The 21,178-nt window shown below is 46.3% G+C and overlaps 1 protein-coding gene across 4 annotated transcripts in view; it reads left to right on the plus strand.

The window, feature by feature from the left end:
• The window catches only part of SYT9 (synaptotagmin 9), a 340,283-nt gene that overhangs the window by 302,144 nt on the left and 16,961 nt on the right, over positions 1-21,178 (plus strand). Inside the window, exon 7 of one of the 4 annotated variants that reach the window (XM_044929460.2) lies at positions 20,565-20,900. The exons of the other annotated variants lie outside the window; for them this stretch is intronic. Within the exon in view, the coding sequence (XP_044785395.2) occupies positions 20,565-20,600 (36 nt within the window). The 3' untranslated portion in view covers positions 20,601-20,900. Of the gene's footprint in view, positions 1-20,564; positions 20,901-21,178 lie in introns of those variants that run through there. 4 annotated transcript variants of the gene reach the window in all.

The following is a 21,178-nucleotide window of genomic DNA, read 5'->3' on the forward strand; positions in this document are numbered from 1 at the left end:
ACGATGCTAGGCACAGAATGGGAAGGCCCAGGGAAAGTTGCCGCGCTCTCTCCTTCCTCCTCCCAAGCTGGCGCCTGGTGAGGAAAGCATAAAGGCCCTGGTGATGGGGTGAGCGATGTGCTTGCATCTGACTGGGCTTGTTGTCCTGCTTGTCTTTGGCCAGCAGATGCTGTTGTTACTGCCTGTGCTGATGGAACCCCTCAAAGCTGACCAGACCCCACTGCACCTCCTGACTGCCTTGAGGTCTCTGAGGCCTGGCAGCACCTCATTTGATGCCAGGCTCAAGAGGTCTTCTGTGCAGCCCTGGTACAGGGTTGCTTTCCACACTTACTGGATGCCCGCCCCCCAAAAGAAATCTTGTTGGCCAATATTGTCATCTCCTTTTCACATCCTGGGAGCATTCAGGGACGTGCAGGAACTTCAGGAGACTCAGGAGTTACGTGGCCATTTCTACCTTCTTCCTTTAGCTTCATGTTGGCTCAGGGGCCATAGGTGCCTTCAGCTTCCTCAACCCACCTGAAACTTGAGGCTTCAAGCTTGAGGGGTGAATCTGCACCTCACGTCACATACCCTCCATCTCTCCTAACAAAGGCTCTCTGCTTCCTCTTTCTGACTAGTAGAAACTTCCTTTATATCAGAGCGTCATTTCCTTTAACCTATAACATGTTCAGATCTCCAAGGTTTCCTCTCAACATTGGGATTCCAATGTGTCTCTTTTCTCTTGACAAGGCCTAGCTTTAGAGACTCCATTTCTGGAGGGGTTGTCTGATCATTGACCTCCTGCTGTTTGTCCTCAGTTTGCAGGACATGTAGCATTGATTCCTTTGAATGTAACAACATAGTTTACAGAGAACCGAAACACTGTCCCTGTTACATAGGCATTGAATTAGTATCTGCGGAATGAATGAATGAATGAGACATAATGAAAGCAGTTGTGTTCCTTTAGTTCTAAAGTTCAACAGTTTCTCAGTCCAAAGTAGAAGTCAGTTCAGAGTAAAATGTAAAAGGTATTAAGACTGAATTTACAGTGAGCTCTTCAAATGGAGATGGTCCTTATTAAGCTCCAAGCTCTGATTACCTTTTCTTTATTTAGGAGAAGAATGTGAGAAGAGCTCATTTCCACACCCCAGCCCTGTCACTTGGTTCCCATGAACTGCCCTCTGATGGTAGTGACTGTATTTCGAGTGCACTCGGGAAATGTTCAGAACAATAATTTAGGCACCTTAGTAAATTATGAAGGTCCCCCCTCATGCTGATATGGGTGGTCAGGTTCTGAAGAACTTTGTATCTTCTTTCATAAGAGACAGAGGAGCAGAAACCACAGATGTCCCTGTGGCGAATGGCAGAGTGCTGCACCCCAAATAAGAATTGATCAGGAAGGGTGACAAGGACATCAGTCTGCAAGTTGACTTTTCTCACCAGGGAAACATTTTAGCAGCAATTTTACATCAGGCAATGATTAGCTCGGCCTACCTGTGAAAATTTTAAAAAAAGAGGAAAGTAGTACATTTTGGAAGGTACTTTTTGGACAAAATAAAGGCCTTATGATTGAGATTTTTTTTTTTTTCCAAAAACTAAATATTTTATTGGCGGATTTAGTATGCCAATATCCATAAACACCTGCAAAGCCCCTGAAGCAACACTGATTGCAAAGAACATAGAAATGTACTTCATGTTGGGATCTGAAAAACATGTAACAAACTTGTTAGAATCTGTACCAGTTGAGGTAAGTGGCCAGAATGCAGTTTGGACCAGGAGGCATGGTTAGTGTTAATGGGGCGTTGTGTTTCCAGCTGTGGAGGGAATGGTCAGCAAACAAAGCCAAGAGCATTCAGTGTTTCCAAGCAAGTCCTCTTTCCTATGAAGAATTATCTGATTTGGGGGGGGGGGGGGGAATTGATGCTAAGCATTTTCTTATCTTTAACTAGTATACAAAATCTATGACTCTTCCAGTGGTCTGTAGAAATAGGAATCATATAAACCATGGAAGCATTAAGGTAAGAACTAGAGGTATGAATACCTTGGGAAATACCAAATGCAAAAGTAGGAAGTCAGGAGATACCTAGAGTAACAGGCAAGTTTGGCCTTGGAGTACAAAATGAAGCAGGGCAAAGGCTAACAGAGTTTTGCCATGACAACGCACGGTCATAGCAAAAACCCTCTTCCAACAACATAAGAGACGACTACACATGGACATCACCAGGTGGAAATACTGCCCCTGTTATATAGGCATTGAATTAGTATCTGAGGAATGAATGAAAAAATGAATGAATGAGACATAATGAAAGGTCCGTCTGGTCAAAGCTATGGTTTTTCCAGTAGTCATGTGTGGATGTGAGAGTTGAACCATAAGGAAGGTTGAGTGGTGAACAACTGATGCTTTTGAACTGTGGTGCTGGAGAAGAGTCTTGAGAGTCCCTTGGACTACAAGGAGATCAAACCAGTCAATCCTAAAGGAAATCAACCCTGAATATTCATTGGAAGGACTGATGCTGCTTCTGAAGCTTCATTACTTTGGCCACCTGACACAAAGAGCCAACTCATTAGAAAAGACCCTGATGCTGGGAAAGATTGAAGGCAGGAGAAGAAGATGATGAGATGGTTGGATCACATCACCGACTTGATGGACATGAGTTTGAGTAAGCTCCAGGAGATGGTGAGGGACAGGGACGCCTGGCATGCTGCAGTCCATGGGGTTGCAGAGAGTTGGACATGACTGAGTGACTGAACAGCAACAGAGGTATGAAAGATATTAACACTGCATTGGAAAATACCACTGCTGCCCGAGTAGACAGTCAACTGCATCTTGACTCTGCTCTCTTAGAAATGACCTTGCCTCAGCAGTCACTGCCCTGGAGTGTTCCTGAAGCACACTTGAATAGTAATTAAATAAGAGAGTGGTTAACAATGGGCTTGGGCCTGCAGCAGTCTCAGCTCCAGGAATGGCGTTAGAGGTGACTGCTAATACTGTGGGCTGATAGCCAGTTCTTCCCCATAGTTGAAATGAACTAGCATGATTTATGCCAGCCTCTGAAAGAACCACACTCCCTCATGATTGCTTATCTGTGGAGAGAAGAGTACTTCCTCGGTTGGGTCCAAGGCAAAGGTGGGGCATCCTGTGTTGAGTAAAAAAAAAAAAAAACAAAAAACACAACTTAAAAGTTGAGAGTTATGTTTTACCCCGCAGACAAAACTGAGGACTTAAGCCCAGGGTGTAGCCTCTCTGATAGCTGTAAGGAACAGCTCTAAAGAGTCAAGGGAGGATCCAAGATATACAAGAATAAGCCAAGTCAGAACATCAAAAGATGACTATGAATCAAAGAAAACCAGACATTTCAAGTTAAGGAATTTAGCTCTTTTCTGTATATTGGAAGGTTCAAGCATCTGAGCTCACTGAAATCATTCCTTTGGTATGTACCTCAGCTGTCTAGGGCCAGTGTCCTCTGCTTTCTCATCCTGAGTCTCCTCTGGGTGCATCGTTGGGGTGGCTGCAGTGTCTGATCATTGGATGGTGGACATCCTCTGTTGGGGAGGCTATGATGGCTTGTGATGCGAAGTCCTATAATGGCTTGATGGCTACAACATTATTTGTTTATTTTTAAGGCAGACAACATTTTTTTCATTGATAACGGCAAAGGCCAGAATATCTGGAATTCCAGTGCTCCTGGAAATGAGCCTTTCAGGAGATGCACCAATTGAATGCTGTGTTCCAAATATCAGCAGAACAAACTTTTGAAAGGCAGAGCTGAGTTTATTGCTCACCTGGTAATGGAAGGGGAAGGGCAGAGACCAGTTGATTGATATTTTGAAGTTTAGTTTAAGGTGGGTCTTTCAGTGTGGCAAGGGGGGAGGGAATTGAAGGGATGAAGAAGGTTGGTTAGAGTTGGGTCAAGATTGTGATATAATAGTGAATACAGCAAGGTGAAGATTTTGAGGCCAGGATTCAAAGAGCTTGGGGATATAAACTGTGTGTTGATGCTTTCTAAGGAAGAGTTGATGGTTTGGGGGTAAAGTCCCTTTGATGAGCAATGATGTTATGTGCAACTTTTATCTCTCTGGGCCAGAGTCTCTTGGAATAGTAAAATTGTGTTAATGAAGCCAGTAGAAGAGTAAAGTCAAGCTAATGTGGAGTGCATTCTATAGACAGCTAGCTATGTTGGCTAGATGGCTTTAGTTCTCATATCCCAAGAACAAAAAGCTGAAGAAGAGATGACGAGGGGCCTCCCTAGTTCTGCAGGTACCCACATAGACAGCAGGATGTCTTTCTGATGGCCTTGATTTCTGCTTAGGGATTCTAGGGAGCCTGACTCCATCCTTGTCTCCTGTAATGGAACTAAGACCTAGTCCCAGGCTAAACCAGCCAAACCAACCATGGGGATAGGCACCCCATAAGCTTATTCATCAGTGAGTATTACACAGCATTTGGTGTGAATGCTTGAACAAAGATACGCTGTCTTTCTTGTTGGATGTAAACAAAGAAGCAAACTTTGGAGCAAACTTAGTTTTGAAGTTTGCTCCAAAACTTTGGAGCAAAATTCCTAAGCAAACTTAGGAGCAACTGTAGCCTTTTTGGACCTTTAGAGGAGCCAGGGTTAGAGTGAGGCCAACCCATGTGTGGCAGACTAGAGAGAGAAAAAAAATCCAGATCCATATGATTGAGTTGCTGAATCCAGTTACACCTGAACATGATGCCACCTCTGGCCTTTCTGAATATATAAGCATGTAAGTTTGTTTTGTAAGCACTGCAAGATAGGATTTCTGTTACTTGAGATGGAAAATATCTGAGATACAAGTGAACACCCACCCAGCTGGTGTTCCCTTGCAGTGAAGAGCACTATTCCCAAAGCTGTCATGGTATCAGCTCATCCGTCTTGCTCACTTGAAATGTCCAGTGCCTACCAGAATAAGTGGCACATGATGACGCATTCAACAGAGTTTTCCTAATGAAACAGATTGTCAGTGTTTGATTGATGTTGTATGTTGAAACAGTTGTGGCCAAAAGAAAGACTCTCTGCTCTCAGTGACGCACAAATACTGTATGAGGTGAGGGGGAAAGGTGCTTTCCTGTTGTACTTAGGTCTTATTTTTCCAAAGGGAAAATCAAATCATGGGTGGATTTGAAGGACCAATGGGCAGCTCTCTGTCTCATGATGTCTCCCTTGGGTTGAAAAAGGCCCAGTTCCTCAGGACTGAAGATCAATCACACGGTTGTCTCCTACTCATTTCAGGTGGCCTCGGCCTGCAGTGACTTGAAGCAGGATTTTGGTTCCTTGGTCAGAGGTTGAAGTCAGGCCATGTCAGTGAGAGTACCTAATCCTAGCCACTTCACCAGTGGTCAGCAACAAGGCCCTGCCCCATACGACTTTGCAGGAAATTAATTTCCACAAAGAAACTGAAAGTAGTGGAACAAGTAAAGTCTTTCTTAGGAGGAAAAAGAGTACGTATGGATAGACATAAAGGCAGGCTCAGAGAGGGAGTCGTGCCCTCATGGCAGTTCAGATGACTAATATGGGGCATTTTTTTTCTGGGTTTCCTTTGGCCAATCATTTCGCTTTGCCTGGTTCTGAGTCTGTGTTTGGTTTATCACAGGGTCCTCCCAAGTGTGCATGTACATTTCTTAGCCAAGATGGAATCTAGTGAAGAGGCCTGTGGGTAGGCTGACATCACTCCCGTTTTGGCCTGTAAAGAGTCTCTCAGAGCTCAAGTATAGTCGGCAAGATCTCCTTGACCTCGAGAGTGAGAAATATGTGATCTCTTATCTAGGCAGGGCTCAGCTCCTCCTCCTCTTCATCTTGGAGTATCTGTCCCTAGATACAGGGCTCCAGCCGCTCAACCTGGGACTCATAGATCTCCTGCCTCACTACCATGTACTGCAGTTCATTTGTTTAGAATGAAAATGAAAATCTATAGTCTTTTAATGATAATATTCTAGCAGCTCTATAATTATCTTTAATTCTATGCTTATTTATTTTTATTTACAAGTTAAAGCGTAAAAGTTCGTAATCCATGGTAGTTTTGTCACTGAATCCTGTCCCAGCTCTTTGCAGCCCTATTGACTGTAGCCCACCAGGCTCCTCTGTCCATGGGATTTTCCAGGCAAGATTACTGGAGTGGGTTGCCATTTCCTTCACATCTTCCCCTACGCCCATTTTAAATAAAGATCAGAATGAAATGTGATGCCATTGATCATTGAAATGCTGAAAAATAAGGGAAGGGGATTTTCTTTTAAAAAGCAAAGGAACTTTGCAAATCATTGAGCAATCCACTGACTGTCATGAGTTGTGCTCATATGGTCAAAAAGAGAAGCAGTCGTGAATGAGGAGCAGGAAAACATAGGTGTGTTTTTTCCCCTCTGTAGCTGAGGATCTGAGTGGAGCTACTTAAATAGTGTGCATGCTGACAGTAAGTGTCCAGGTTGAAAAAGTTTCCTAGAGAAAGGTCATAAAATCAATCAAGACAGCAAATGCCATCCGAAGGGATTAAGATTGATGAAAATTAAACAGTGTAAACATTCCAGGTCTTCCTTCCTGTGCAGAATGCTTAATGAAGTCTCTGAAGGGGACGGGAGGTGTGGATCTAAACAGAATGCTTTTTGCTGGGCTCCTCTGCATCTCCCTCCTTGCTGACTGAGTCGGGCGTCTGGGGAGCAGCACTGAACTGGAACAGGCGGCACCTACTCGTGCAAGGGGAATGGGCAGGGAGGGGTTGGCCTGACTGCAGAGGGGTCTACAGCATTCATCATCAAGATATGAGGCTGAGCGTCTGGTGCTCCCATCCTATTTCTGGAAGCTTCCATCCAAGGATAATGAATGAGGCCCCCCCAGTGGCAATGACTGGCCATAGATCCAGCCTCTAACTAAAGAACCAAGAGCCAAGCAGGGATCAGAGTGGGCTTCTGAGTTATAGAGCGTGATGGCAGGGCTCTTCCTGGCAAGCTTTCAGGACCGTGGTAAGATCCAAACAGGAGTTCAGTCTAGTGGTAAAAGTGAGGGTGTGGGAGTTGGACTCAATTCAGCACAGAAAGTCCAGGAATGAGTTGACAACCCAGGTCCCTTGGCAAGAGAAGATTGTTATCACAGGACCTGAAGCCTGGCAGGGGAGCAACAGTTCTGCCTCTCTAGCCTGCAGGGTCGAGTCAACATTGTCTTCATAGATGAGTAGCTGGGGTGAAACAGTCTGATCTCTCACTTGCATTAAAAAGTGTATGTTCCTTAAAGATGTGAAATGTCCATTCCCACTATGAGCACTAATGGCTTTTATCCTACTGCTTAAAAATAATCTGACCCTTCCATTGCTCTTCAAATATGGAACCAGAGTACCAAGTAAGCGTGGGCTCACCTAGAATCAAGTCCTAAATCAGAAGTGAGGATGCAGGGGTCCTTGCTGAAAAAGAACTAGTAACTCAGAGGGGAACTCTACACTCTCGGAATAGTAAGAGGAAGTCAGGGATACCACCTCAGCCACACTGATGTGTCTGGTCGTCATACCACGTACCCGTCCTCTCCACCTCATGTCCTGCTTCTCTCGCACATCAGCAGGCACCAAAGAGTTAATAACAGAAAGGCCTTGAGAAATCTGCACTTTGTTAGAAGGAATAGCTCTTAGCTCCAGCTGCTGCTGCTGCTGCCAGAGGAAATGCTTGAAAGCAAGAAAGGGAATAATAGGAAAGAAAAAGACTTTTGAATCACATGGGAGTCCTCAAGGACTACTCAGCCCAGAAGATGTATCTCTTAACGTTTCAAGCCGAAAATTTTCTGAAGCCCCCCAGCCCAGATGGAGCTTCCTTCACTGTCTTTATAGGTTGTGTTTGAGTTCATTGGAGCCCAGAGGACCCCTCTGCTGGGTTTAGACTTCCTCCTTAGCAGGAACTAGGGACAGAATTAATAACAGCAGTGTCACTGAACTTTGCATTGTCGTTGAGGTGGGTGGCTCTGAACTTTAGGAGGGTCCTTGAGCACTTGCACACAGGGACACCTGCAGCTCTTTGATTAGTGGATCAGCTGTTGAGTCTAGAAGGGGACTCCACGAGTCAGGGAATGATGGGGAACCAGGGCTATAAGAGAAGGAAAACAGATCTGGACCAGACTCAGAGCTTCGCCCATTCACATCCAGAGAAGAGCTTTAAATTTAAGCGTGGGCCCTCCCACCATCACCACTCCTCCGTGTTCAGAGACCATCAGGTGGCCTGTGTTTCTGAAAGGCTGTTTTGCTGAATGAGATGTGCTTGCTGAGTGGGGTGGAGTTGGGAGGTTTTATAAGGGGTCCTCCGTGTGGTTGGAGAAGCTGGAGAAAAGTAGGTTTGGGGCGAGGAGAGGTAGTGGAAGGCAGCCAAGCACAGGGGAAGGAGTTGGATGTTGGGGGAGAAGAGGAGGGAGGGCAGCAGGGAAACAGAAGACATTTAAATAAGATTTAGACTCTGCTTTGCTGGCAGGAAACAAGTTCACCCTCACAGCTCCAGGGAATCTTCAGTAGGATTGACATGGATTTGCATTTGGATTGTAATACGAGAACTTGCTGAATCTGACTCTAAGACTGGAGGGTCCATAGGAGGGTTCAAGATTATTTGTAATCTGCTGTTCACATGCATCTATAGATACATAAATTTAAGGTAGTTCTTAGCAAATTGAAGCATACGCCTAAAGGTTTCAATTACTTGCTCACGCCAGTGCTGTGCAGTTTTGGGAGTTTGGCAGTTTTTCCCCTGAATTCTTTGCTGAAGTCAAATCTAATTTGGAAATTGAATATATAAAACAGATAAATGCAAGAGCTACTATGTTCAAAGCAGACAGAAATTGAGGAGCACAAATTCATTTAATCAAAGAGGAAGGTGTGACCCAGTTAAACGGCCTAGCGGACCAGGCCAGTTGCGCTGCGTGTGTCTAAAGGGAGGGGCTGACAGCTGACGCTGGGTCAACAGCTGGCTCTTAGAGCTGCTGCTGCTGCTGGTCAGTGCCTTAGTTGTGTCTGAGCCTGAGACCCCATGAACGGCAAGCACGCCAGACTTCCCTGTCCTTCACCGTCTCCCAGAGCTTGCTCAAACTCATGTCCATAGAGTCAGTGATGCCATCCAACCATCTCATCCTCTGTCGTCCCCTTCTCCTCCTGCCTTCAATCCTTCCCAGCATCAGGGTCTTTTCCAGTGAGTTGGCTCTTTGCATCAGATGGCCAAGATTTTGGAGCTTCAGCTTCAGCATTAGTCCTTCCAATGAATTTTCAGGGTTGATTTCCTTCGGGATTGACTGGTTTGATCTCCTTCCTATCCAAGGGACTCTCAGGATTCCCTTGGAATAGAGCGGTGTGCCCCCTAGTGCTTTTGGATATGATTTACAGTAAGAAGGACATTTTGCATCACAACACAGATTAAAAAAAAAAAAAGTTTCATGAAGTAGTATATATGCATGTGATGCATTTGGGGAGAAAATTATTCCATTAAGATAAAAGAATACTGGTCACAACCATTAAATTGATTTCACAAGCCCAATGATGGGTCATGATCTACACTCTGGAAAACTGAAATAAAGGATATATACTTTTAGAGAGGCCAGTGGAACTTTGATGCCGTGTGGGAGTATTAAGAGGGAAGTGTGGAATCATAACCCCAGCTGCATGCATGTTTAGGGCCATCCAGAATGCATTTTCTCCAAACAACTGGAATTGTAGACCTTTCATCACATCTCTTTGTCAGGAAACAACACCGTCCCTTGGTTTGAGCTTCTCTGTATCGCTTGCTGCACGCCTGAGTTTGTGTTGCCACAGTTGCATAAGTGCACAAATAGATTATTTTTATCACAAATATAACCTTCTGGTTTGGAGCTGTGCTTCCCCTACAATGATTAAACAGCACAAAGACATCCAACTGTGTGTTTATAATTGAAGAAGAAGGTTGGGTAAAGCCACAGAAGGAAGGAATGGCGACTCTTATTCGACATGTGTGTTCCTTGCTATGAGAGAGTTCCCTGAGGTGGCTAGCTCCAAGTTGACTCCCTGACTCCTCCCGGGTGCCGGGTGCTGTCAGATGTGTGAGAATGCAGGGCCCACCTCCATGGAGTTGATGGAGTCTGACAGCAAGTTGTGTAATCAGTGTTGTCAAAATGTTTATGGGAGCACAGATAAGAGAGTTCCCAGCCACCTTTTGGGGAAGGGTCATGACCAGAGAGACATGGTGACCCACTAGGGCAGGGTCTAGAAGATAAATAGGAATCTTCCCTTTGAGCAAAGAGGAAAAGAAAAGGGATCTCAAGGAGGAAGGTAGGAGGCACATTCAAAGGCCTGAAGATATGAAAGAGAAGTGCTGGTGCCTGGGACACCACGGAGTTCAGGATGACTGACACCCAGGGAACAGAAATGAGGCCAGAAAGGGAAGGATGTGATAAGGAATTTGAACTTTCTACTGAGGCAGTAAAGGAGCTTTGGGGTGATTTTAAGAAGAGCTGAGCATGCTCAAATGTGTGTTTTAAAAGGATCACACCGCCTGTCTGGAAAAGCACGATCAGGAATGGTTAAGAAGAGTTGTGTCGGGCCTGGAGAGGGCACAACCAGAGGGGATGGGTGGGGATGGAAGCCTTTGCAAAGGGTTATGAGAGGTCAGGAGAGGCAGGAGCTCAGGATGATGACCAGACCTCTCAGTTGGCCAGATGGATGGTCCTAGCATCCACTGATCTGCAGAACGGCAGAGAAAGGACAGGGTGTTTGGGGCAAGGGTCAGGGAAGCGGGAGCTGACAGGAAAGAGGGGAGATTAAAGAGGTTCAGTATGTGTTAAGAGCAATAGAATTTGACAAATGATTACCTCCCAAGATGTTCTTCCGAAAGATATATTGCAATTCTAACCACCCACCTCTCTCACACGTCCGTGCATACACGCATACACACGTGTGTGTGTGTGCACCTGCCTCCTACCCTTCTCTGAGCTGACAGACAGCCAGTCCAATTCTGTTCTGGGCCACAGCTACACAAAGTAGGCAGATTGGTTCACCTAGTCTTTAAATGAAAACACCAGTGCCTATAATCCGCTGACAAAAGGTTAATTAGCCTGAATTTTAAGCCCCGCATCCCTCAGGGAAGAGCATGTCAGAAAGCACCGAGCTTTCAGAACAAAGCTTTCCCTCAATTAAGGGAGGGTGCAGATTTTGTCACGTGGCTCTTGTCTCCGACTCTGCTGTGACCCCACTGTGAGGAGAGGGGACCCAGATTCTGACAAGCAGGCACTTCCTATTAACAGCCCTCTCCCTGCTGAGGCCAAGAGTGAGAATTGAAAAAAGAAAATTCTGGAACAGCAGTCATGAAGGGCACCCAGACAGATGGATGTCCTGTGAATGAGGAGTTGGGGAGCAAGGACTGAAGAGAGGCACAGGAGACAGGGTCCCACTAAGAGAGGTCATGGGGCAGCCAGGACAAAATCTGTTCATACCAACTACAGATTAAATTCTGCAATACTTTGAAGCCATTCCTCAACACTGTGCCCCATTCCTCTGTTCGCCTTCAGATTCCTTAATTGTCTAGAGAAAGAGAGCACATTCCAGTGGTCCGCTGTGCCCAGGAGGGCTGGGCAGGCTCCCCCAAGGCTTTGTGTCTGCAGTCTCCCATCCCTGGAGCAGGGCAGCATCAGCAGAGCCGTGGTGTCTGGGGGCATCCAGGCAGAAGACAGACATGGCCTGAGGAGTTAATGAATACGGACAGCTCTTTCCAGCTTCTTGGCTGAAAGGGGAAGGGAAGTCAGGCCAGTAGCTAGAAAAGGGTAAAGAATTTTGAGGGCAGGATTTTGTTTCTCAGAAGCAAGAAATGTGAGCATTTTTATAAGCTGAGGTAGAGGCCAATAGGGAAGGAAAAATGGAAGAGACAGGAGAGAGGGCATGACCGACATGTGGGCTTTACCTGGGAAACACGTGGCCCTGGTCTCCGCCCAGCTCCTTTCACTGAGCACCAGGGTGTTCCTTCCCTGTGTTGGGCGCAACATGGCTCTGTCTCACCTCTGTGGTCTAGGGAAGCAGATTGACTCCGCACGTAGGGTTAGGAGTAGCCTGGGGCTGCTCTGGATAGGAGGTGTGGGCCCAGCATCTATGCTGTGCCCCTTCCCACCGCCGCCAGATGGAGACCCAGATGACCTCCTGCCTCCTCTTCCTGTGTGTCCAGGTCCCCAGGTTTCCTCCATGTACTGACCACACACTCTGGTGTCCTGGAAGCAGCTCAGCACTTTTCCAACCCAGCTCAACCTTGAAAGGGCCTCTCTCTCCACCCAGATCCTGCTGGGCTTTTGGCAGCATGCAGAGGCTGCTCTTATTCTGTTACCAACTTTGATCAGGTTGTCTGGAACAAGCCCACCTCTTCCCACTGCTCTGCAGTTTGCCAGCATACCCCTCAGATCAGAGACCCACTCCCTGTCATCTGGCCCACCTCCCTTATCTCAGCTCGGACACCTGAATGGGTGCGCCACCCCTCTGCTTCGACCTCACCGCTGATTTCAGCGTCAGCTCTTGATGTGATGGCTTCTTCCTGTTAAGTGCTCTCCTCCCCTCTCTAATTCACAGTCCCCACCTCCATTCACTTCCAGCCAGTCCAGCTGTGGGCAGTCTTGGAGCATTTATCCTAAAATCCTAAAGGGTCCAGCGTTGATGCGAGAGGCAAGCCCTCACCACTCAGAATGCAAACACTCGCTATGCCCTTGTGGCTTCCATCAAACAAACCCCAAGACATTCAGAAGGATGAAGCTGCTGAAAAACACAGTTAAATAGAAAGGGCAAAGGTCTGGGGGAGAATGGAAGAAATTATACAGGCCAGTGGAAAACTGCACATGCACACAATACGGAAGAAGGCACGCTGTGATTGTGGTTTCATGAGCACTGAGACCTTCACCTGTAACATGAATCTAAACCACGTGAGAAGGTTTCTCTGTTCTAGGAAAAAAGGAGGTGAGAGGAGTCTGTGTTGGAGCCGAGGGCTAATAGAAAGAGGAGTCTCGGGAGTGCTGGGTTCTACCTGCCAAGGCTGCTGTGGACGTGTTAGACCCCCACTCACAGCGCTGCCCCATCTCAGCCCCCTCACATGCACATGCAGCTCCTCTCCCTTAATTTGTCGAAGAGATCGTCCCGACCACTGGGGTTTGTACAGGGTAACTCTGGCCCCAGGTGATGGGATCCCTGGGGGCGTATGCTCCCAGCAGTCAGTCTATGGGCTGCCCAGTGACAAATGACACAGTCTGAGACCCCAAAGATTGGCTGAGTCAGTTAAATACTACTTCTGAACCTGGTAGATATCAAGAAAAGGAGGCATCAGCAGAACCATGAAATAAAGGGAGGCTTTAGAGGTCTTGATAGGATATGAAAAAAAAATCACATTATAAGTACACTGAAAGTGTGGTGAGTGGAAATACTTGCTCAGTAGAGGATTAAGAAGCCAGTGGTGAAGAGAGAACAGAGAAGTCTCATTAATTGCAGACCAGAAAGGACCTACTATATAAAACAGAGAACTCTTGTCAATCCTCTGTAATAACCTATGTGCTAAAAGAATCAAAAAGAGTGTATACATGTGTATGTATAACTGATTGACTTTGCTGTACAGCAGAAACTAAGGCAACATTGTAAATCAACTATACTCCAATATAAAATTTAAAAAAATAGCAGACCAGAGACAAGATCCAGAAGCCTGGTGCTGATGTTCCAGGGGTTGCCTTGGGCCCAGAACAAACCTCACGCCTGGTTCTTCTCAGGGCCCCTCTTACCATGGTTCCTGCTCGGGAACCTCTGTGAGAATCCATTTCCATTGTTGCCCGTGAGTGCTTTTACAATAAGTCACCACCACCACCCAGCTAACCTTTTATCGAGCTATCTTGAGTGAGTCTCTGCCTTGCAACCCAAAGCCTGAGCAGGACACATGTGGACTGCCCAGGAGCACATTTGACAGATGTTGGGTTTGGGCTGCTCTGTTTGTTTTCGCAAAGTTTGCTGCAGTTTAGCTTAAGATGAAACCTTAAAATGGTGAAAATGTCTCTGAATAAAAAAAAAAGAATGAGCCGAACAACACAAGTAGAAATGAGTTCTACCCCATTGAGAGGAGTCCAGAATCTCTGGAAGAGAAACATAGATGAAGAAGCCCTAAGAACGTGGGTGTGAAGAAGGCTGCTTAGAGGGAAACTTAAAAAGACCCTGGTTGGTGCCTCTCTGTTGAGAGTCACTGTGCATGGGACCCGAAGTTCTGAGAGCAAGATGCCTTCCTGATGGCAACTGAGGTGTAACAGAGAGTCAGCTGAAACTGGGCAAATTCATTGCTTCTCTTGGTTAGAGACAACCCACTAGGAGCAAACACAGATGTGTCTTCAGACACAGTGATTTCGAGGTGGAAGATGAAGGACTTGAGAGCACGGGCACTCCATCACTTCTCTCCCTGCCCTTAGGAACTCTGGAAGACTGAGGAACAACTCAAAGGTCATCAACAGTTGCCAAAAAGATCAGGTTGATGTTTAGCTGAGGCTCAGAATCCTGGCTTAATGTACCAGAATAAATCATTCTTAGCCAAGAGTGCAAATCTTATGAAGACATGGAGGACTGGTGATTGATGAGTTATTCTTATCAAGACAATTTAATAGTGAATAGTACTATTGCCTGGAAAATCCCATGGACAGAGGAGCCTGGTAGGCTACAGTCCATGGAGTTGCAAAGAGTCGGACATGACTGAGCGACTTCACTTCACTTCACTTCACTTCACCAGAAGGTAAAGAACAAAACAGATAACCCATGAAACCAATTGCTACAAATGATAATAAGTGGATAGTAGAAAAAAGAGTTTCAGGACAGGCAGTGCCCCAGAGGGAGGGCCAGAAACCCAGCTGTAAGTGGCCTTAGGTATCCCAGTGCACCGCTCACAGCAAACAGACACTAACCCAGAGCATTGTCTGCAGACACCCGAGGAGGTCAACAGACCGCTTAGAAACAGGCAGACTAATGTGCTGTGCCTGTCTGGAAAGCTGTGCATGGAAGGCTGAAGACTCATGGAGAAGCAAGTGCATGAGGCTTAGCAGAAATGGCCGTGCTATGGAAGTATCACAGAGGGAGGCGATGCTCTCCTGAAACAAATCCAAGCATGAGCGCAAAGATAAAATCTCACCGTGAGGAGCAGCCCACTGAGGAGGTCTTCCTGGAAGTCTTCACTGGTTGAAAACGGAAGATCTGACACGTTCTTGAGTTGCTTTTCTGGCAGGATAAATCAGAATACCTTTGATGTAACAAACAGAGGAAAGTGAGGGCAAATTAAGGATATGGGATTCAGAGATACAAACTGCTGTGTATAAAATATATAAGCAACAAGGATATATTGTATAGCACAGGGAATTAGAGCCATTATCTTATAATAAACTTTAATGGAATATAATCTGTAAAAATGCTGAATCATTTGCTGTATACCTGAAACTCATACTGTAAGTCAGCTATACTTCAATTAAAAAAAAAAAAAAAAAAAAAACAGAAATCCTGACACAAACTGGACTAAACCATGAGAAAATGTATCACCTGGCTAAGGAGTTAGAGGTAGGGTAGGGATCAGGGTTGGAAGATTCAGGAGCTAATGATGGGGCAAGAACATGGGATCTTTCCAGGCTGCTGTCTTCAGGTTAGCAGAAAGGTGGATGCACTTCCAGGCATTGTGTCCAGATGTGAAAACAACCAGGTGAAAATGCACTTCCTGAAACTAAGGAGCAAGGAATAAATTCTCAAGTCCCCAACAGACTTTCCGTTTGTATGTCATGGTCAAAAGTATGCCAAGTTTTGAATCAGTCACTGGCCGAAGGAATGGGAGTACATGGGCAAAACATGCCCAGCCCTGGAGTAGATACCCTTTCCATGATATGCCTTGGTTCATGGGGAGAGGTAGCAACCTTGAAAAATTCAGGGTTCACTTAGGAAGAAAGAAATAGGGGGGATGGGTGCTGGATGGGCCATTAACAGTGACTTCACCAGGCATCTTCTGATAAATGTAGACAGTAAGAAAAAGTATATATTAAAATATGAAGGAGGAAAAAGAAAATATGTAGAAAAACAAGAACTCTTTGGCAAAGTAGAAGTAATGAGACCTTAGGAGAATTGCTGTGTCATCAGAGAGACGAGACCAAGGCAGTGAAGGGGTGTTTGGATATGGTCAGAGTCTCCCATCAGCTTTAGAATAAAGATTTTCAAAACTTCAGAAGAAAAAATAAAGGCTTCTGTTGTTGGGAGACTAGATGGAGAGACTTGAAATATTTGAAAAGCTCTTCAGAATGCTATTCTGACTGTGCAATCAGAAATGACAGTAAGGGAGGTACTCACAGAAACACTCAATTACTGATACTTTACATGGACATGTACAAAAGATGAAAAGAGACAGGGAGAAAATGCACTCTTGCCTTTTTCTTTCTACCTGGTCCCTCTCAGCACCACTTCTGCCCCTCTGCAGCACTTCTGCTGTCTAGAATTATGAAGTTTGCCTATTTATCCACTTCCCTAAAGGGACACACTCGAGTGCTGAACCTAGAAATCTGTTCTTCTGTCTTCTGGGAAGCTGAGCGTCTTCAAAGACCAGGTACTTGATACAAGGCCACAGGGTTTCATAGCTGGGACACTGAGCTTCATGCAGCGAATTTCTTTGGTTTAAATACCAAACAGGATGTGTCTTCTCATATTCTCCTGGGCTAAGGACTCCCAAGACCACTGATACTCAGAGCACCCCACAGGGACATATGCCCTACCGTCTGGGTTAGCTGACCACATCACATCCACCAAGCCCCAAAGACCTTCGCCTGGTTTCGAGAACATTGTTTTCCACCCTGGTCAGAATCTAGTCTTCAGACGGATAAAAACACCATCCTCTTGTCCCTCAGCGATGTCCATCTAGCCTTCTAGCTGTGACCCCCACCATTCCCCCCATGTCTGCAAATCTGGGCTCTGTCATCTGCCCTCCTGATTTTCTAGCCAGTTCCAGAAGGCTCAAGCCAACATAGCCAGGACAGAAGATCAAGTTTGGACCAAAGCTCACCAGCTGGTCTAAGACCAGCAGCCCTGGCACTCTGAGCTCCAGGGGAAATCCACTGAGAGGGCCCTTCTTCCAAGGCCCCAGGTCTTCTAAGGCCAACACCTGGGGGTGGGAGGAGCCTTGAGAGCATCCTTCACAAAACTAGCTGGGTCTGGTCTTAGCCCTCCTTCCCACTGTTCTTGAGCTCAGACTAGAGTAGAAGATGGTATCAGACCCAACTTTCAGGACATTTGTCACCTTAAGGACGAGAGTCAACACTGGGGGGAGGTTTGAGGCTCCCAGGGACGCTCAGCACAGGGCTTGTGCTGCCAGCACCGCGGCTCGAGACCACATACTTCACCTGTGATGCTGGCCTCAGCGCATCACACAAACCCCAGCACTGGCCACCGGCCTCTGGAGCTCCCTGCTCAAACTGACCCCCCTCTTTACTATCCTGGGGTTCACTGGACTTCTGTCAGCAGTTTTCTCCAGTCGTTCTGCTCTCCCCTGATATTCACATGGGCAATAGAGCCTATGGGTAATAATAAAGTAATAGGACTTATGGGTAATAGGGGAAACGATGTAAACAGTGACAGACTTAATTTTCTTGGGCTCCAAAATCACTGCAGATGGTGACTGCAGCCATGAAATTAAAAGGCACTTGCTCCTTGGAAGAAAAGCTATGACAAACCTAGACAGCATATTAAAAAGCAGAGACATTATTTTCCTGACAAAGGTCCGTCTAGTCAAAGCTCTGGTTTTTCCAGTAGTCATGTTTGGATGTGAGTGAAGTTAAGTCGCTCAGTCGTGTTTGACTCTTTACCACCCCATGGACTGTAACCTACCAGGCTTCTCCATCCATGGGATTTTCCTGGAAAGAGTACTGAAGTGGGTTGCCATTTCCTTCTCCAGAGGATCTTCCTGACCCAGGGATCGAACCTGGGTCTCCTGCATTGTAGACAGACACTTTACTGTCTGAGCCACCAGGGAAGTCCCCATGGATGTGAGAGTTGGACAATAAAGAACTCTGAGCGCCAAAGAATTGATGCTTTTGAACTGTGGTGTTAGAGAAGACTCTTGAAAGTCCCTTGGACTACAAGTAGATCAAACCAGTCAATCCTAAAGGAAATCAGTCCTGAATATTCATTGGAAGGACTGATGCTGAAGCTGAAACTCCAATACTTTGGCCACCTGATTTGAAAAGACCCTGATGCTGGGAAAGATTGAAGGCAGGAGAAGGGGACGACAGAGGATGAGATGGTTGGATGGCATTACTGACTTGATGGAGATGAGTTTGAGCAAACGCTGGGAGTTGGTGATGGACAAGGAAGCCTGGTGGGCTGCCATCTATGGGGTCACACAGAGTCGGACACAACTGAAGTGACTTAGCAGCAGCAGCAGCAGCCCTTTCCTTGGGCCTCTGCCATCAGCTCTGCTACCCTCTGCTGCCCTCCCCTGGCCATTAATGTCACTGCAGGGGACTTCAGTGCTCTGATAGCTTCATTGATATGCTGATTTTTTTTTTTTAATTTTATTTTATTTTTAAACTTAACATAACTGTATTAGATTTGCCAAATATCAAAATGAATCCGCCACTGATTTTTAAACACTTACTGAGCGCCGAAGAATTGATGCTTTTGAACTGTGGTGTTGGAGAAGACTCTTGAGAGTCCCTTGGACTACAAGGAGATCCAACTAGTCCATCCTAAAGGAGATCAGTCCTGAGTGTTCATTGGAAGGACTGATGTTGAAGCTGAAACTCTGATACTTTGGCTACCTGATGTGAAGAACTGAATCATTTGAAAAGACCCTGACACTGGGAAAGATTGAAGGCAGGAGGAGAAGGAGACAACAGAGGATAAGATGGTTAGATGGCATCACCGACTCAATGGAGATGAGTTTGAGTAAACTCTGGGAGTTGGTGATGGACAGGGAGGCCTGGCGTGCTGTGGTCCATGGGGTCGCAAAGAGTGGGACACAAGTGAGCGACTGAACTGAACTGAAACACTTACTTGGTCTTCCTAGGTGGCTTGGTGATAGCGAATCTGCCTGCCAATGCAAGAGACAGGGTTTGATCCCTGGGTCAGGACAATCCCCTGGAGAAGGAAATGACAATGCACTCTAGTATTCTTGCCTGAGAAATCCCATGGACAGAGGAGCCTGGCAGGCTGTAGTCCATGAGGTTGCAGAAGAGTCAGACTTGACTTAGTGACTGAACAACAGTAACAAACACTTATGTAGGGCCCCTCTGTAGATGCAATGTGTAGACAAAGGATTCGGTGGTACAAGTAGGTGAAGCTTGCCTTGTGTAAGCACATGGTCTACTGAGGGAAGGTGAACAGAGAGAGGGGGAATGAACGAATATAAATGAATGGGAGTGGAGTGAATGAATTCTGGAGTACCCCTGTGAAGCCTGGATTTGCTTATCATTCCACAGACTCCTCTGCCTTGCACTTTCACCTGACAAAATCCTTCCCCTTGAAGTGGAATTGGGGACCTTTGACCATCCCCCCAACTAGTGGAACGTGTTGGTCACATCCGTCTTCTTTCTCCGTAGCATTTGATGGTTTGTTTTCATTCATAAACCAAATATTTCTGAGCAGGTGGTAAACATTCTGCCAGGCACTGAGGATACAATGGGAAAATGCTGATCCCATCCCCCATGGAATTTGCAGTCCAGCTCAGGGTGTCTACATAAGTAGATCATTAGACAGATTGATAGAAGCTTTGGATCAGTGTTCCCTGGTGCCATATTCTGTCTTGTTCACACCTAGTAAGAGCCCTATAAGAACAGGGCATGGAGTCCATGGAGTAGAAGAGATGAACCGCAGAGGCGCACCGCCCGTGCACACAGTAGGCATCTCAGGAAGTGCTGAATGATGAAAGTGGCTGCAGAGACCCAAGCCCATTGTTTCCCATGCTGCTGTTGCTGCTAAGTCGCTTCAGTCGTGTCCAGCTCTGTGTGACCCCATAGACGGCAGCCCATCAGGCTCCCCTGTCCCTGGGATTCTCCAGGCAAGAATACTGGAGTGGGTTGCCATTTCCTTCTCCCTGTTTCCCATGATCTCTGCTGAAATCAGCAGCTCCAGTGTTCACCCCTCACCTGCAGCACGCCCACCGCAGCCTCTTCTGCCCACCTACTTCCTGTCCAGATGCAGATCCACATGTATGAAACTGCAGACAGGGACCTTCACCAGATTCCTGGTCGAGTCGAGAACAATTCAAGAGCCACAGTCCAGTATTGCAGGGGCTATGTCTGCTCTGTTCACCAGGATATCCCAATCTTCCACACAGCACCTAGCATATATAGGATGTACTCAGTAGTTCTGTGGTGGTTGTTGAATTAATACATGAATTCTGCATCAAGAGCTTAAATTTCTGTAAGGAGTTTAATCATGATTGGGCTCATTTTATCAATAGAGACAGCTGTCCTGGTTCTCTGTAGCCAGAAGTGGATTTATAACTTAAGTTGGTGTATGGCCACCAACAGGGTGTAGACCTGAGTTGTAGTGACCCCATGGGTTAACCTCCAGCACAAGGAGAACTCCGCCATCCTCCCTGAGCTGAGATTTAAGGGCTCCCCATTGTTCAGCCTGCTTTCAGGGGCAGATCAGTGGGAACTGGCTGATCTGAGGAATCTTCCTGGTAAAGAAGGGGCAAGAGGAAGAATCACCAGCAGCAAAGAAGAGAGAGCAGCATGCAGTGAGGCCCGGGATGCAGAGCAACCACCAGGAGGACATGCTCCTGAGGTTTGGAAGAGGAGCCTCTGCCAGGGCTGGACTTCAGTGAGTGGGCCTAGTGGGCCCTGGGCTGGGAGTGACCAACTTTTACTCAAAGATCGAGCAGGGACTGCAGCACATTTTGCTTAAAACAACAGCTGGTTTGTAATTTTGGCCTTAGACAGTAATTATAGCTGCTGGGGCTCCTTGGAGAGATAATTACAGAAAGGATTCAGCACATTCATTTTATCTACACACTTAACCATCAATTAAATCATTACCATCTAATCCTATTCCAGAGTCTAGAAATGATCTGTGAATGTATAATTTTGAAGGCTATGAAGTTTGTTTGCAGATGGTTTTAAGTGAAAAATTGCCCCATTTCCAGAGCCAGCAGAGGTCCACGTGTGTGCTTTCCCATGGAGGCAGAACCCAGGGAAGTTCCATGTTGGCTGTCCTGTCTCCCCCGGTCCTGCCGCAGGAGGGC

The sequence above is a fragment of the Bubalus bubalis genome, chromosome 16, assembly GCF_019923935.1.
Source record: "Bubalus bubalis isolate 160015118507 breed Murrah chromosome 16, NDDB_SH_1, whole genome shotgun sequence".
NCBI classification, from domain to species: Eukaryota; Metazoa; Chordata; class Mammalia; order Artiodactyla; family Bovidae; genus Bubalus; species Bubalus bubalis.